Source organism: Pelobates fuscus, chromosome 9, assembly GCF_036172605.1.
Source record: "Pelobates fuscus isolate aPelFus1 chromosome 9, aPelFus1.pri, whole genome shotgun sequence".
Classification (NCBI taxonomy): domain Eukaryota; kingdom Metazoa; phylum Chordata; class Amphibia; order Anura; family Pelobatidae; genus Pelobates; species Pelobates fuscus.
In genome coordinates, this window is record NC_086325.1 from 171,369,339 (window position 1) to 171,387,759 (window position 18,421).

Consider the following 18,421-nt stretch of genomic DNA (forward strand, 5'->3'; position numbering starts at 1 on the left):
CTTTATGTCTGATTAGGTCCCTGAACGCGTTGGGGTCAAGCCCCGGGGGGAAGCTGTTGTTGTGTGTGAGTGGGAGCAGGGGAGACGGGAATGGGGCCAGTCTACTTCTCTTCTCTACTCTCTCCCACACCCTCAGTGTTGCGGTCGTGTATGGCGTGCCCAGTCCTCCATAACCCCCTCTCCCCGTCCACGGGACAGTGGACAGTGGTGTCCCCGTGTCCGTTTCCTCCGCCTCCTTCCAGCGCTTGTGAACATTCTCTTTTGTCCACTCCATGACTCGTTGGAGATGACATGCGTCGTAGTACCAGGCGAAGTCCGGTATGGCTAAGCCCCCCCATCTTTTGGCAATGTCAGTGTAGATAGTTTGACCCTTGGCCGTTTGCGGTCCCATATGTATTTCCCGATGTCTTGTCTCAGGGTTCGGAAGAATGAGCTGGGGATGGTGACCGGTATGGCTTGCATAAGATATAGCAGGCGCGGGAGAAGGTTCATCTTTATAACTTGAACCCTGCCCAGCCATGAGATGTGCGGGTATGCCCATTCAGATAGGTCTTTCCGGAATCTGTCCAGTAGGGGTGTGAAGTTGTGTTTGAATAGGTCAGTGTCTTTCCTTGTTAACCAGGTGCCCAAGTACTGTATGCGGTGTTGTGCCCATTGGAAGGTATGGCTCTGTCGTAGAGGGGAGGCTCTATGTTCCGATAGGTTCATGTTCAGGATGTAGGATTTTGCGTAATTGATCTTAAGGTTAGCAATCTCCCTAAAGGTCTCAAAGGCCTTCAGGATATTCGGGAGTGAGACCTCCGGGTTGGAGACGAAAAAAAGGAGGTCGTCGGCATACGCCGCGATTTTGTGTTGCGTGTCTCCAGTTCCAATTCCCCTAAATGCCTCATTGTGTCGTATGTGCGTCAGGAAGGGTTCGAGCGTCAGCACGAAGAGCAGGGGGGATAGGGGGCATCCCTGCCGCGTTCCGTTGGTGATGGGGAAGGCGCTCGTCAGGGCTCCGTTCACTATGACGTGTGCGGTGGGCCCGTCGTACAACGCCCCGACCCACCCCCGGAAATGTGGGCCCAGTCCGATGTGTGTCAGTATGTGGAACATATATTGCCAGTCGACTCTGTCAAAGGCCTTCTCTGCGTCTGTCGACAGCAGCAGAACGCCCTCGGTCCCGCCATGTCGTCTGTGCATGAGCGTTAGCGCTCTGATCGTGTTATCTCTTGCTTCGCGTCCCCTGACAAAGCCTACCTGGTCTGGGTGTATGAGGGTGGGGATGTGTGTCTGGAGTCTTGTGGCTAGTATTTTAGCCAGCAGTTTGACATCGCAATTAATCAGTGAGATGGGCCTGTAGTTCCCGCAGTGTTCCCTATCCTTGCCTTCCTTGGGGATGAGCGCGATGTGTGCTGTTAGCGACTGTTTCGGTAGGTGGTGGCCCTCCCTGAGTGCGTTTAAGGCCTCTAGAAGGGGTGAGTATAGTAGGTCTGCGAACGTAGTGTAGTATTTGAGAGGTAGCCCGTCTGGGCCGGGGCTTTTGCCTTGTTTCATCATTTTAATGATGCGGGCCAGCTCTTCTATGGAGATCGGTTCGTCTAGCCTGTCCGCGATTTCCTGTGTCAGGGACGGGAGGGAATGTTCTGACAAATAGTCCTGTATTTTCGCATGCAGTACTTCCCCGGGTTTGTGTTGGTGGGGTCTGGGAAGGGCATATAGGTTCGCGTAGTAATCCCGTGTTATGTCAAGGATCTTGGAAGGCAGTTGGTGTAAGGTGCCCTTAGAGTCTCTCATCCTGTCAATATATGTCCCCTGTCGTCTTTTGGCTAGCATTCCAGCCAGTAGCTTTCCACTTTTGTTGCCGTGGAGCAGGAAGAAGGCCTTGTGTCTAAGTACGTCCCTGTGATGTTGTCTGTGTAGGAGGCCCGTCAGGTCGCGTCTAAGTTGCAGTAATGTCGCCTGATGTGTCGGTAGTTGTGCGGTTTTATTGAGTGTATTTCTGTTACCAGGTCTGCCATGCGACTATTGGTCTGTTTTTTGAGAGTGGACCCCTGGCGGATGAAGTGGCCGCGTATCACACTTTTGTGTGCCTCCCATCTGATGGTAGGTGAGGTGTGGTCAGTAGTGTTCGTCTCAAAATATTCCTTGAGTGTGCCTGAGATTTCGGACGTAAAGTCGGGTCTGGTCAGTAGGTAGTCATTAAGTCGCCATTTGTTGTGGCGGGGCCTGAACATGGGTGAGGAGAGTGTCAGGGTCACCGGCGCATGATCCGACCATGTCGGCACCCCGTGCTCCGCCGCGCTCGTGGTCGGTAGATTATAGTGAGAGGTGAAGATGTAATCTAGTCTGGTGTAGGTGTTGTGGACATGTGAAAAATATGTGTAATCCCTCTCGTCAGGGTGGTAGGCTCTCCAGCAATCTATCAGTTGAGATCGGGTCAGGAGGGTTTTGATTGCATTCAAGTGTTGCGACGGGACCCCCGACTTCCCGGTCGAGGAGTCCCACCTCGGGTTGAGCGCGACATTGAGGTCGCCCCCAACTATGAGGATCCCTTCCGAGAAGGGCTTAAGTATCCTAAGAGTGCGTGCCAGGAACCGGTATTGTCGAGTGTTTGGAGCATATACATTTGCGAATGTATAGGCCTGACCGGCTATCGTGCCCTTAAGGAAGAGGAATCTACCCTCTCTGTCTGTTAGCTGTCCCGTTACTACTAGTGGTATATTTTTCCCGATTAGAATAGCCGTCCCTCTGGACCTCCCCGCGTGGTAGTCACTATAATATCCAGTGGGATAATGTTGGTTCGTCAGTTTGGGCCTAGACCCTTCCCTGAAGTGCGTCTCCTGAATTAGCACTATCGAGGCTCTGTGGGTGTGGAAGTCTCGGAGCGCTCCTGAGCGCTTCTCCGGTTTATTAAGACCTCTGGCATTGATGGAGAGGACCGTGAGGCAGTCCGGCACGAGTGCCCTTGTGTCGGGGTGTGAGGGTGGCTGTGTCATTCCGTCCGTGGGTCTCAGTCCAGTCCAGGGGTCTGTGGTCGTCTGCGTCTGCTAGTTACGGGTCAGGTGGGGTATACAGGGAAGGAGGGGGGAGGGGAAAGGTGATGTGTGAAGTATATGAAGGTGTGTCCTCGCCTCTGTAAAGAGACGGTGAGGTGACAGCGACGGGGAACGGATTAGTCAGCGGCCACCTGTGGCCCGCTGATCCCGTTCACCTTGTCTTGGTCGCTGGGCCCTGTGGGGCAGAAGAAGGAAGTCGAGCGACTCCGGGTGGAACCAGTCCTCCCCGCGTCTGTGCATCTGTCTGTGGTAGACAAGTGAGTACCTGATTGTGTAGGTCGGTTTGTAGGGTCCGTGTAGTTTCTCTGTCGGCTGTGTCAGCTACAGTCGGGTTCGTGTTAGCGTCCTCCTCGGTTGAAGTCGTAAGTATTTGGCTCCGGGTCTTAGCACTGGTCGCTGTCTGGGGTGCCTGTCTTGTGCATGTGGAGAAGAAGCAAATAACATAACAGTTACAGAAACACTTTCCATATAACTCTCTCAACATTAAACATCAAACAATAAACTGTGTTGTGGTGTACATCCGCCTGCTGCGTAATTCAATTCTTGTCATAGTTACGTACCTAACTAACGTGCCCTCTCCTCCCCCTCCCGCCACCCGTGTCCCAGCCCAATCGCCATTTTCCCAGCCCTCCCAAAAGAGGTTCCTTTTCCCCCCCATGTTAGTTTTCTCCATGTTCGTGTCTCACCGCATGTGTGTGTTGAGGGAGCGGGAGTTCAGGCCGCTGTACAGTATGGCTCTTTTCTCCAACCCTTAAGCTATATGTGAGTGAGACCCCCCGGTGGAGCTCGCCCCCTGCTCGTTTAAGTCATCACAGGGCGGACAGGGCTCCAGCGGTGGGTCCCAGTCCTAGTAGAGCTCCGCTGTCGTAACTGCACAGGGCCTAGTGGGCGCCTCTCTCCCCCCTCCCACCCCCCCACCCTCCCCAGCGGTCGTCAGATGGCTTTTGTGGATAGCTATGAGTGCCAGTTGTATAGGAGCGGGTGGCTACCTCAATGGAGCGAGTTCTGTTCCTTTTACTCCTTACGTAACCCCCCAGTGTCTGCCTCCCTCCAAGTGTCCGGGCCGGGTGGGTCCCCCCTGTATCCCTAATCTCCCCTTGCGTAGAGCAGTGTGTTTTAGTGAGATAGTCTAAGAACCCCCAGTGTCTCGGGGGGGACTAAGCCCCGTTCAGGGGAGTGAGTCCCGTCAGTTGGTACTTGCGGTTATATGCTGCAGCAGTCGGTGGTGTTCACTTAAACCGCCATCCCGGAGGGTCGGATGGCCTGTTGTCTAGTCCCTCTGCTCCTGGGCTGCTGTGGCCGAGGCCCTGGAGTCATCTGTAGCGGTGCGTAGAAAGCGAGAGGATCCGGCCATTGCAGGGTGACAGGTGGGAGGTGTAGTTCCAAAGCTAGGTCGCTCAGGTCTTCCGGATTTCGGATTGCAAAAGGCCCTTGCTGGGTAATGACTTGGAGTCCGGTCGGGAAAGACCACCTGTATCTGAGTCTGTGACTTTGAAGGAGTCTTGTGAGGGGCTTCATAGCCCGCCGGTAGGCCAGGGTGGCCGGTGAGAGGTCCGGGTATAATTGTAGTTCCACGCCATTTAGCTGCACTTTTTCAGTGTTGCGTGCTTTCTGTAGGATTTCTTCCTTCAGCTTGAAGTCGGCTAGGCAGCAGATGGTGTCTCTTGGAGGAGCCTCAGGAGGGCCCCTTGGTCTCAGGGCTCTGTGGGCTCTAACGAGCTCTATCTCGGAATGCTCAGGGCGGCCCAGGATCTTGTTGAACAGGTTCATGAGGGTGTCAGCTATCGGCGTCGTCTGGTCAAGGTCTTCTGGGATGCCACGCACCCGAATGTTCTGGCGCCTGCCACGGTTGTCCAAATCTTCCATGTGCAGGGCCATTTGTCTCATTTGTGCCGTGTGGCGGCGTAATGCATCTGTGGTTGCAGATTGAGCAGAGGTTAAATGGTCAGCGTCTGCTTCTAGTTGGGCCACTTTGGTGTGTAGGCCCTGAATGTCCTCCCTGAGGGAGTGCAATTCAGCGGTGATAGAGGCTTTCAGCTCGGAGTTGGCCTCTTTCAGGTCTTGTCTGGTAGGCAGGGCTTTGATTATTTGGACCCAGTCCGGGTGTTGGTCCGGAGGGGTCTGGGCAGCAGTTGTTGGGCCCTCACCTCGTGGCGACGCTGGGCGGGAGGCGTCAGCAGGCTCTTCATTAGCGTAGGCCCGAGTGGCCGCGTCCGCGGGAGCCACGAGGAATTGCCGCAGCGATGCCGTTGCTGCGCCCTTCGGCGTGTCCGCCGGCTTGGTAGTGCTCGATGCCCGGTGGGATTTACCCATTTCTGCCCGCAATATCAGTGCTGTGAGGAGGATTAGTGCTCAGCCTGCAGAGGAGCTCCGGGTCTACGCCGCCATCTTCCTCGGCTTCCAAGCCATGCCGTATTTCACACTTTTGATGCTCTTCTTCACCCTTTTACTCCCCTTCCTTCTACCACCTTGTCCTCCACAAACTCTGCATCTCACTACACTAAGAAGATCTCTACAATCAGAGAAGAGATCTCTAATTTATCTCCTTCTCCTACAAATACATAACCCAACCCCATTCCTTCCACCATGCTACACTCATTCGCACCTGCTACAGCAGTCGAGGTTTCTGCTCTGCTCTGGTCCTCCCGCCCCACCACCTGTTCCCTCGATCCTATTCCTTTCTATCTCATCCACGCTATGTCTCCCTCTCTTGCTCTTCCTCTCACTAACATTTTCCATCTCTCCCTTTCCTCTGGCACATTTCCCTCACCCTTCAAAGATGCAACCTAACCCCGATTCTGAAAAAGCCCATCCTTGACCCCAAGTCCCCATCCAACTACCGCCCTATATCGCTACTGCCATTTGCCTCCAAGATCCTTGAGAGAGAGTTGTGTACATGAGATTGACTGACTTTCTCGAATCCAACTCTCTGCTTGACCCCCTTAAGTCTGGATTCCGCCAAGTCAACGGCACTACCATCACCTCTTACAAGGATATTCTTTTAGGGAATGTGTGACAAATAAGACACAAACACAAGTGTATAATAAAATGTATTGTAAATATTGATTTAGGATACTGTTACAGATTTTAGAAGGATATACACAATACACATTATAACCATATCCAGTACATAATCAATAGATACATAGTAAAAGGGCAATACGTAATCATTTAAATGAAGATCTTCCCCTTGCGCCTTCATCTTTGGTAGTCTGGGACAGTCTCCTGTGCTTGAGTCATTAACTACAAGTGCCAGAATCCCTTTTCCCTCCCAAAAGTGGTTTATCCAGTCCCCTTTTTCCAGAGAGTTCTGTCTTTAAACAAGTCTTTCCCTTTGATCTCTTCCCCCAGCTATACTGTAACATTGTGTAAGATGTGACTATGACAAACTGCCTTTTGTCACTGGCTTTTTATGTGACCAACTGCTTTTGGAGCAGCCTGATTGCCAGCCTCTTCCTTATGACTATGGCCCTGGGGTGTATGGCCCTTTAAAAACATTATTTGGGCATATTGGATTGTAACACACTTTTTTTACCACTTTAATTCCATGAGAACATGTGCCTTTTCCCCTCCCCCTTTTTCCGGTCTATTGTTTCTCCAGTAGGGCATTGTCCCAGGGACACTGCCAGACCAGTTTAAACTGGCTGCTTTGTCCCTCCTCAATCTCTCATCAGCCCTTGCTAAACTTTAACCCCATGGCGATTTTATTCTGTTCGTGGGATCTGAGCGCTGTTCGGATATATTGAGCGCTCAGATCCAAGCTATCTGGGGATAGGTTGAATGTGGGGGTTCTGTTCAGTATAATAGGAATTATGTATTTTTACTGTTGTTGTAAATGGAGATACTCCCTGTACCTGGAGATAATTGGGTTAAGTGGATGTGGTAACTTAATTATCTCCAGGATAGAGGAGAAGATAGACTGGCTGCACAGCCTAAATCGGTGGAACTGTTTTGGGCAGGAAAGCCATGCTTGCAGTTGGTCAAATCAAACATCCACCTAACGTTTGAACCACTGGACCAATTTGTATGATTTTGACATATGTTTGTATACTGCTTATGCTGGTTCAGATTATGTGTATTGTATGTATAGTTTGGAAGTTATAAATATTGTATAAAACTGTATATTTTCCTGCCTGTGATAATTAAGTTAGCCCATTATGTTCAGTAATTATATCACAGGCAGAGGGGAGGGTTTGTGTGCCTTGGCTGGGAGTGTCTGACTGTACTTGTGACGAGACCAATCTCGCCACATTGCATTGGAGGAGCCTGGTTGCCCGCCTGTTGCCTCTGGACTATGGCCCCATGTTAAAAAGCCTTCTTTTCCCCTGCAGAAATGGCTTGTTTGTGCCTTTCTGCCCGGCGGTCAGTAGATTCAATCTACCGAACTAACGCACGAATTACTGGACCACCTGGGAGCTGGAGTGTGTCGGCAATTTACCTCCCAGAAGCTGCGGTTAACCGCAGCTTAGTTGACGAATACTGGGTGGCCTTTGTTCGTTTGCCGAAAACGTGGCGGCGGCCATTTTAAAGTCCCGAACGGCCAGCGGTGTTCAGCGCCCATACTATGGAACTGGAAACGGACACTTATTTGCGCGAACACCGCTGAGCCGTCAGCCTCCATGCTTCTACAGTCGGTCATTTAACCGGATGCCTGTTCATTCGGTAGTTTAAATCGTATGAACAGCATTTCCCCAGATAGCCATCCCGTGGAGTATATTCGTATGAAGAACAGACTTTGTGAACACTTTAACTCCATGGCGATTGGACTGTGTGCATAGGATCTGAGCGCTATTCGGTACTTTTGTGCGCTCAGATCCCAGCTATCTGGGGATGGGTTACATGTATATATTTTTTGTGACAAATGTAATATTATGTATTTTATAGTATTTTAGTGTTTTACTGTAACCATGTGGTTAATGGAGTTTTGCCTCTGTCCTTGGAGATAATTGGATTACTTCCCAATTATCTCCAGGATAGAGGGGAGGGATTGTAATGTACTGTGGGAGTGTTTTAACCCTGTATGCCTGTGATTGGTTATTTTTCCATTTGTGTCCCAGTCTTCCATCTGGTCCCCTAGGGGAGTGTCCACCAGGTGGAAGACCTGCATAAATACCAGGCAGGTAGCCCACATTAAACCAGACCACTGCTTGACCCTCAACATGGACCCTCAACAAGGACATTAGGTTCCCCCCCTTATTAGTATTTAGGGCCCCCACCCACCGCTCAGGGGTGGGGGCCAGGGGGGAGGACATTAGCTCCCCCCCGTTATTTTACTGTAGGGCCCCCACCCACCGCTCAGGGGTGGGGGCCGGGGGGAGGACATTAGGTTCCCCCCTTATTAGTATTTAGGGCCCCTACCCCTGAGCGGTGGGTGGGGGCCAGGGGGGAGGACATCAGGTTCCCGCCCTTATTAGTATTTAGGGCCCCGTGGGGGGGTCCTTTAGTTCAAAAGCCCGCGTTGCGGGTGGGGGCTCGGGAGGGGGGACCCCCTTTTTTTTTTTTTTTAACAGTGAGCAGCTACAGGCTGTTCACTGTTTACTAGACACGCCCCTACTAACTGTATAGCGAACCAAAAATTTTCCCCATGCACATTCCTACTTTTCTAACAACCAACTTAATACCCCTACTTTTACCCTCTGTGTCGCTATACCCCACTCCTTCTAGAATGTAAGCTCATTGAGCAGGGCCCTCCACCTCTCTGTTCCTGTACGTCTAGCTGTCTGGTTACAATTACATGTCTGTTAGTCCACCCATTGTACAGCGCTACGGAATCTGATGGCGCTATATAAATAATAAAATAATAATATATTGGGTGGGTATAAGGCTGGTATGTTTGAAGTATATTGCGGTGACTATAGGGTGTGTAGTTTGGGGTATATTGTGGTGGGTATAAGATGTGTAGTTGGGGGTATATTGGGGTGGATGGACATTTACAGGATATGGTAGGGTTCTGAATCCCTCCTGGTGGTCTGATTTTAAGTCTCTTTGTCCTCAGGTGATATTTGAGCTGATGCAGGGGGAGAACATGCTGATTGAAGATCTCAATTTGGTGAAGAAGGTAAAGTAGCAGACCCTGCAGAGCATAATTCACCTTCTGCAGAGCATCATTATGTAATTGAATCTCTTCCTGCAGAGCGTTGCTGTGCCTCGGCAGAATATTCATATCTTGCATAGCTGGATGCCCATACCGCAGAGCATCACTGTATTTATTCCCGCAGAGCATCGCTGTGTTTGTTCCCGCAGAGCATTGCTTTCCCACAGCCTCTTACATCCTTCTCTCTTTCTCCCCAGAATTACTATGAGCCAATGTTAAAGCTGGAAATTCTGTCCCAGGACGAGTTAAATCAGATCTTCGGCATCATTGACACATTGCCTTCACTGCATCAGGGTGAGAATTTTCAATCAGTCCATCAGCATAGACCTGGACAACTGACTGACAAGGTGAGCAGGAGAACCCTCCTACAGACAGTGCTCCTGCTCTCCGGCACAGCAACCTTCTGCCATCTTTACCAAGCGTTCCTTGATGTGACCATGTTCCGAAGCTGGCATGGTGGCAATCAGTGGAGGCTGGGCATTGGAAAATTGATAGTTTCCATTGTGCCATGGATTGATGACTGGAGATGTAGTTAGTTTTGAACAGGGCATAGTATCTCATGGGGTTAAGTAGATAGACCCAACTAATCAGGGGTGGAGGCAGTGCACCAACATCTTCAAACTTCATCAGCTACCACTGGAGGAAACCAGCATGTCAATGCGTGAAAGAGGAGCGCCCTGTGTGGGGAGGGTTCCCCATGGTGGGCAAACCAAACTGGAGTCCAGGTAGAGTAGAGGTGGGTGTTACAGTAGTGCATCTGCATCATGGTGGAGCTAAACCAGAGGTGAGTTAACATCTCAGTATTTCAGATGATCTATTCCTAGTCTCTGGGGGAGTTCTGTCACCACACATCGGCTTTAGATATTTTCCCGTCTCCCGGTGGTAGTGAACACTCTCTAATCTTTCATCCCTTTATTTAAATAGTTTTCTGGTTTTATCCTGGTGTGCCCTCAGTCAGCACCATTTCACTTGTTGTGTCTCACATCGGGTTTCATACTTCTACATCCCGGGATTAGAAATGGTGGGCCATGTATTTCTTCGCACTGCTATTTATTTTCCCAGCTGGTTTATTTAAAGGGACACTATAGTCACCTGAACAACTTTAGCTTAACGAAGCAGTTTTGGTGTATAGAACATGCCCCTGCAGCCTCACTGCTCAATCCTCTGCCATTTAGGAGTTAAATCCCTTTGTTTATGAACCCTAGTCACACCTCCCTGCATGTGACTTGCACAGCCTTCCATAAACGCTTCCTGTAAAGAGAGCCCTATTTAGGCTTTCTTTATTGCAAGTTCTGTTTAATTAAGATTTTCTTATCCCCTGCTATGTTAATAGCTTGCTAGACCCTGCAAGAGCCTCCTGTATGTGATTAAAGTTCAATTTAGAGATTGAGATACAATTATTTAAGGTAAATTACATCTGTTTGAAAGTGAAACCAGTTTTTTGTTTCATGCAGGCTCTGTCAATCATAGCCAGGGGAGGTGTGGCTAGGGCTGCATAAACAGAAACAAAGTGATTTAACTCCTAAATGGCAGTGAATTGAGCAGTGAAATTGCAGGGGAATGATCTATACACTAAAACTGCTTTATTTAGCTAAAGTAATTTAGGTGACTATAGCGTTCCATTAACAGGATGATCGAGGACAATGGACGGTGGATTGCTACCCTTGTAGTGACAGAGTTTGCTTTACCATCTATCCGCACGCAGATTTGCTGGAGCGCTTGGCAAGATTACGGCATGATGACGGCAGAGTGCAGCAGATTGGACCTACCTTGATGGAGTGGGTAAGTTTGACCTGGGATCTTTACAGCGGGAAACCGGTGGTGACACAAGTATACTTGTAATTGTTATTATTCTGTTTCCAGCTGCCCTGCCTCAACTCCTATAGCACCTACTGCTGTAACCAAGTGGCGGCCAAAGCCCTACTGGACCACAAGAGGAATAGTGCCCCTGTGCAGAACTTTCTGCGTCTGTGCCAGGAATCTGCCTTCAGCCGGAAGCTGGATGTCTGGAGTTTCTTGGACCTGCCCCGGAGCCGGCTGGTGAAATACCCACTTCTGCTAAAGGAATTACTAAAACACACAGCGCTGGATCATCCAGATCACACTCCGCTCAGCCAGTCTGTGAGTTCATTACTGTGTTAGGCTTGGGTAGGCAATGCAGCACATTACTGTGCAAGGCTTCGGTAGGTAACAGGACCCATTACTGTGCCAGGCTTGGGAAGGTAACAGGACCCATTACTGTGCCAGGCTTGGGAAGGTAACAGGACCCATTACTGTGCCAGGCTTGGGAAGGTAACAGGACCCATTACTGTGCCAGGCTTGGGAAGGTAACAGAACCCATTACTGTGCCAGGCTTCGGTAGGTAACAGGACCCATTACTGTGTTAGGCTTGGGAAGGTAAGAGGACCCATTAATGTGCCAGGCTTCAGTAGGTAACAGGACCCATTACTCTGCCAGGGTTGGGAAGGTAAGAGGACCCATTACTGTGCCAGGGTTGGGTAGATAACAGGACCCATTACTGTGCAAGGCTTCGGTAGGTAACAGGACCCATTACTCTGCCAGGCTTGGGAAGGTAAAAGGACCCATTACTGTGCCAGGCTTGGGAAGGTAACACAGCCCATTTACATAATGTAGAAAAAGATTATTATTGGACCTGCAGCCATTACACTCATTGGCAGGGAAGCAAATTTATGATGGCATTATGCTAATATTTCTGATTATCATCCATAACCCCTGACCTGTGCTGCTAGGTGTGTATGATCCAGGAGATTGTCAGCTGGATTAACCGCAAGACGGGAGAAGCAGAGTGTGAATACTATCGAAAGCGGCTGTCCTATCTGTATGAAAATCAAGACGAGGGAGATGTGGCTCGCTCATGCCTGTTGCACTGCCATGGAGAGCTTAAGAACAACAAAGGGCAGGTGGGTGACTTGTTTCCTACCATAGCATCCTTTTCTCTGTGTACTGGCTGAGCTTTCTGTGCGACAAATATCTCAATTCCTGCAGGTATTCACTTCCCAAGAAGATACATAGAATGTGACGGCAGATAAGAACCATTCGGCCCATCTAGTCTGCCCAATTTTCTAAATACTTTCATTAGTCCCTGGGCTTATCTTATAGTTAGGATAGCCTTATGCCTATCCCACGCATGCTTAAACTCCTTTACTGTGTTAACCTCTACCACTTCAGCTGGAAGGCTATTCCATGCATCCACTACCCTCTCAGTAAAGTAATACTTCCTGATGTTATTTTTAAACCTTTGTCCCTCTAATTTAAGACTATGTCCTCTTGTTGTGGTAGTTTTTCTTCTTTTAAATATAGTCTCCTCCTTTACTGTGTTGATTCCCTTTATGTATTTAAATGTTTCTATCATATTCCCCCTGTCTCGTCTTTCCTCCATGCTATACATGTTAAGATCCTTTAACCTTTCCTGGTAAGTTTTATCCTGCAATCCATGAACCAGTTTAGTAGCCCTTCTCTGAACTCTCTCTAAGGTATCAATATCCTTCTGAAGATACGGTCTCCATTACTGCGTACAGTACTCCAAGTGAGGTCTCACCAGTGTTCTGTACAATGGCAATCAGCACTTCCCTCTTTCTACTGCTAATACCTCTCCCTATACAACCAAGCATTCTGCTAGCATTTCCTGCTGCTCTATTACATTGTCATCAGAAATAATCACCCCTAAATCCCTTTTCTCAGATAAATAAAGTATATTTCCTGTTACAGAGATATATGTGGGTGGATTGGCGCTATTAGTGCAACAAAAAAATGTGAACAGCAACTACCCCCAAGTGCCAAGTAATCACCAAAAGGCACTGTACAAATACAATAGGTGAAAAAGAAAGAAAAGGAGGGGGGTGCTATATAAACAAAAACACAATATTATACTTAGATCTGTACACGGGTAATTCTGTCAGTAATATACTGGATTAATCTAGATAAATAAACACAATGTACATAGCATAATACTGTATAAAAAACTGTATATAAACAGTATAAGGTATTGGGTCACTCACGATCTCCAGAGCCTATAATAGCAGGCTCTGACTGTATTTGCTCCTCAAATAGTAACCAGCAGGCTGTTAAATCCAATGGGATCAGCTTTTTCAGCTTCCAAATCCTCCCCCGATCACACCACGGCTCGAAGAGACCAAGTGGGTAAATATAAAGGGATTTATTTTAAGATACACATAAAATACAAAATAATATAAAAACATACAGGGCACAACGCGTTTCGACTTCCGTCTTCTTCCAAGGTGCATATAGTATGAACGATTCCACTCTCTTTAAATAAGTCCAAAAAATTACAAAGTTCCCGGGCAAAAGTCAGATTCTCTTCCGTGTTGTGACGTCATTTCCGGGTTCCGTCGACGTGGCTTGCGTCATTGACGTCATCACGGATGGATCCATATTCTGCTCTTTAACCCGGATATTATTATATTCGGACGCCATCTTTAAAGGTGGCATCTTATTTTAAAAAGTCCACTTGTTAGTAGGGAAAACAGACCAATTTCAATACTCATTAGTCCACATTTAATACATTCTGCAATGAGGTATATGATACAATAGATAATTTATTTAACAGCATAAGGAGAGAACACATAATAGGTAAGATAATTACCTATCCAGAAAATGTTAATTAAAAATGGCGAAATTCCTAAATTTTAATAAAGAATAAATGAAAATAAAAATAAAAAAAAATTAAAATTAAAAATAATAAAATAAAAAATAATAAAAAATAAAAATAGAAAAATAGAAAATAAAAAATAAAATAAAATAAAAATAAATAAAAAATGTATTTTAGAAAAAATATGAAAAATTCTAGTATAGGAATAATGTTATAAAAAAATCAAAAATTAAATTTAAATTAAATCTACTAAATGAGGGCTTTGTAATTATTGGACTTATTTAAAGAGAGTGGAATCGTTCATACTATATGCACCTTGGAAGAAGACGGAAGTCGAAACGCGTTGTGCCCTGTATGTTTTTATATTATTTTGTATTTTATGTGTATCTTAAAATAAATCCCTTTATATTTACCCACTTGGTCTCTTCGAGCCGTGGTGTGATCGGGGGAGGATTTGGAAGCTGAAAAAGCTGATCCCGTTGGATTTAACAGCCTGCTGGTTACTATTTGAGGAGCAAATACAGTCAGAGCCTGCTATTATAGGCTCTGGAGATCGTGAGTGACCCAATACCTGATACTGTTTATATACAGTTTTTTATACAGTATTATGCTATGTACATTGTGTTTATTTATCTAGATTAATCCAGTATATTACTGACAGAATTACCCGTGTACAGATCTAAGTATAATATTGTGTTTTTGTTTATATAGCACCCCCCTCCTTTTCTTTCTTTTTCACCCTTTTCTCAGATGTTGAGGTTAGGACTCTATCAAATATTCTGTACTCTGCCCTTGGGTTTTTACATCCAAGATGCATTATCTTGCACTTATCCACATTAAATGCCAGTTGCCACAACTCTGACCATATTTCTAGTTTACCTAAATCATTTGCCATTTGGCTTATCCCTCCTGGAACATCAACCCTGTTACATATCTTAGTATCATCAGTAAAAATACATACCTTGCCATCAAGACCTTCTGCAATATCACAATATTAAAGAGAATGGGTCCAAGTACAGATCCCTGAGGTACCCCACTGGTGACAAGCCCAAGCTTCGAATATACTCCAATGACTACAACCCTCTGTTGCCTGTCACTCAGCCACTGTCTTACCCATTCAACAATATTGGAATCCAAACTCAAAGATTGCAGTTTATTGATAAGCCTTCTATGTGCAACAGTGTCAAAAGCCTTACTGAAATCTAGGTAAGCAATGTCTACTGCACCACCCTGATCTATAATTTTAGTTACCCAATCAAAAAAAATCAATAAGATTAGTTTGGCATGATCTCCCTGAAGTAAACCCATGTTGTCTCTGATTTTGAAATTAATGTGATTTTAGATGTGCAACAATCCTATCTTTTAACATGGTTTCCATTTCTTTCCCCACTACGGAAGTAGGGCTTAATGGCCTATAGCTGCCCGACTCCTCCCTACTACCTTTCTTGTGAATGGGCACATCATTTGCTAACTTCCAATCTTCTGGGACTACTCCTGTTAACAATGATTGGTTCAATAAATATGTTAATGGTTTTGCTAGTACATCACTAAGGTCTTTTAATAATTGTGGGTGTATTCCATCAGGCCCCATTGACTTATTTGTCTTTACTTTTGACAGTTGAGCCGAGTGCTTCATCTTAGAGCTGTTAACGGAACACTATAGGGTCAGGATTGGGAACACAAACCTGTATTAAATCAAACACAAACATGTATTCCTGACCCTATAGTGTTAAAACCACCATCTAGCCACCCTGCAAAATTTTACTAAATATAGTAAAATCTTTCCTTTATTCCAGTCTGCTGCTGCTGGCTCTGCCTCTGATCTGCCTGCTTGGCAGGCATCATCAGAAGTTATTCTGTGAGCCAATCACAATGCTTTTCCATAAGATTAGCTGAGACTGTCAAGGAGGCAGATCAGGGGCAGAGCCAGCACAAGCCAAACACAGCCCTGGCCAATCAGCATCTCCTCATAGAGATAAATTGAATCAATGAATCTCCATGAGGAAAGTTCAGTGTCTGCATACAGAGGGAGGAGACACTGAATGTCAGTCACACTGTGCAGAACTGCCCCAGGAAGCATCTCTAGCAGCCATCCGAGGAGTGGCCAGTGAAGTTATCACTAGGCTGTAATGTAAACTCTACATTTTCTCTGAAACAAACAGTGTTTACTGCAAAAAGCCTGAAGGGAATGATTATACTCAACAGAACAAATACAAAAAGCTGTATACTGTACAATAAGCTGTAGTTGTTCTGGTAAATATAGTGTCCCTTTAATGGGCTGTTTGCTGGTTGAAGAGCTGTTAACAGACTGTTTATTGGTTGAGGAGCATTTTAATGGGCTGTTTGTTGTAGATATATGGAGGATATCACACTCACCAGGCAACCAAGTTGTACCGGATCCGAGGATGGACAAACCCCACTTCTAGATATGTAAAATAAAATAGTAGTCCAGGCACTCCGAGGTAATGGCCAAAAATAGCAGCTTTATTGGAGCAAAAACAGTAATGTTTCGACCCGGTCTGGTCTTTATAAGCTTGATAAAGACCCGACCGGATCGAAATGTTACTGTTTTTGCTCCAATAATGTTGCTATTTTGGCTGTTACCTTGACTGCCTGGACCGCTATTTTATTTTACATATAATGGGCTGTTTGTTGGCTGAGGAGCTGTTAGTGTGCTGTCTGTTGGTTGAGGAGCTGTTAATGGGCTGTCTGTTGGTTGAGGAGCTGTTAATGGGCTGTCTTTTGGTTGAGAAGCTGTTAATGGGCTGTTTGTTGGTTGAGGAAATGTCAATGGAATGTCTGTTGGTTGGGGAGCTGTTAATGGGCTGTCTGTTGGTTGAGGAGCTGTTAATGGGCTGCCTGTTGGTCGATGAGCTGTTAGTTGGCTGAGGAGCTGTTAATGGGTTGACTGTTGTTTGTGGAGCTGTTAACGGGCTGTCTGTTGGTTGAGGAGCTGTTATTGGGCTGTCTGTTGTTTGTGGAGCTGTTAATATGCTGTCTGTTAGTTGATGAGCTGTTAACGGGCTGTCTGTTGGTTGATGAGCTGTTAAAAGGCTGTTTGTTGGCTGAGGAGCTGTTAATGGGCTGTCTGTTTGTTGAGGAGCTGTTAATGGGCTGTCTGTTTGTTGAGGAGCTGTTAATGGGCTGCCTGTTGGTTGGGGAGCTGTTAATGAGCTGTTTGTTGGTTGAAGAGTTGTTAATGGGCTGTCTGTTGGTTGAAGAGTTGTTAATGGGCTGTTTGTTAGCTGAGGAGCTGTTATTGGGCTGCCTGTTGGTTGAGGAGCTGTTATTGGGCTGCCTGTTGGTTGAAGAGCTGTTAATGGGCTGTTTGTTAGCTGAGGAGCTGTTAATGGGCTGTCTGTTGGTTGAGGCTGTCTGTTAATGTGATGTCTATTGAATGAGGGGCTGTTGTGGGTCTGGTGCCTGTTAATTGTTTGATGGGTTTTTGGGGAGCTGCTAATGGGTTATTTGTTGGAAAGGAACAATGGTCAATGGTATGTTCTTTCTTTTTTTCTCTCTCCAGAAGCTACATGTGTTTCTGTTCGAGGCTGTCCTGGTCCTCACACGCCCTGTGTCTCATAATGATCAGTTGCAGTACCAAGTATACCGGCAGCCAATTCCTCTCAGGGAACTGGTGCTGGAGGATCTACCAGATGGAGAGGTGCGAGTAGGTGGGTCCATACGAGGGGCTTTCACCACAGCTAATGAGAAAGGTATCTAACCTGCTTATGGTCTACAAGAAACTTCAATGTTTAAGTCCAATGATTTAATTAATTCTACCCATCTATTTAATATCTATAAGTTATCTGTATATTCTATTGATCCATCCTGCTCTATACTATTTCATGTTTCTAACATATAATCATAACAACAACATAGGATAATATCTGCAGCATCTCTGTTGCTATGGCAACTTATGATAACCACTATCAGTATCGTCTATTAGTGACTACCTAATCCCGGAGATCATATACAGTTAGTTAAGTGTCATTCTGTTGAGGTTTGGGCATTGAAATGAAGTAAGAATGGTATTTGTTTTATATATGGGGGAATCGCGCAGTAGATACGTGTTTTTTTTTTTTTTTTTTTACCAAGCAGTAACATTAGTACTCGTTAGTTATTCGTACACAGCAGTCGGTGAGCAATATGAAGTTACCAATTCAGTGTACGCATAGAATCTCTATCTAAATCAACACATTTTACTCTTTTGCAGCCAAAAATTTTTTCCGGGTGAGTTTCCGGGACCGGTCGAGGGGACAGGCTCACACCTTGCAAGCCAATGACTCCTTTAACAAGCAGCAATGGATTAGCAGCATCCGGCAAGCCATGATATCCTGCCGAGAGCATGGCGCCAGTGAGGGACCCTCCCGTGAAACACCTTGTACCGTGATAGACATCTCTGACCTGAGTCTGAGCTGCCAAGAAGACTGCCAGGGCTAGATGTAATGACTGCTCCTTGCGGCTAAGCTTTCCACATGGAATTTTCTAGATATTTCTATGGTGTATGGTACAATATAATGGCTAAGCTCCATATTGCCAGCTTGATTAATGGTATAGTCTCCAGGATGCAGCTGCCGACACGTGTAAATAACATGAAGCACAGAAAGCACCCCAACCTCAGCCAACAAGACAGCTTCTCATCATCACCGCCATACA

At 46.6% G+C, this 18,421-nt stretch overlaps 1 protein-coding gene across 1 annotated transcript in view; it reads left to right on the forward strand.

Moving 5' to 3' along the window:
* The window catches only part of LOC134573416 (rho guanine nucleotide exchange factor 3-like), a 61,426-nt gene extending 43,005 nt beyond the window's left edge, over positions 1-18,421 (forward strand). The window contains exons 6-12 of the mRNA XM_063433170.1: positions 9,037-9,099; positions 9,333-9,429; positions 10,841-10,917; positions 10,999-11,256; positions 11,886-12,056; positions 17,289-17,478; positions 17,979-18,421. Of these exons, the coding sequence (XP_063289240.1) occupies positions 9,037-9,099; positions 9,333-9,429; positions 10,841-10,917; positions 10,999-11,256; positions 11,886-12,056; positions 17,289-17,478; positions 17,979-18,205 (1,083 nt within the window). The 3' untranslated portion in view covers positions 18,206-18,421. The remainder of the gene's footprint in view (positions 1-9,036; positions 9,100-9,332; positions 9,430-10,840; positions 10,918-10,998; positions 11,257-11,885; positions 12,057-17,288; positions 17,479-17,978) is intronic.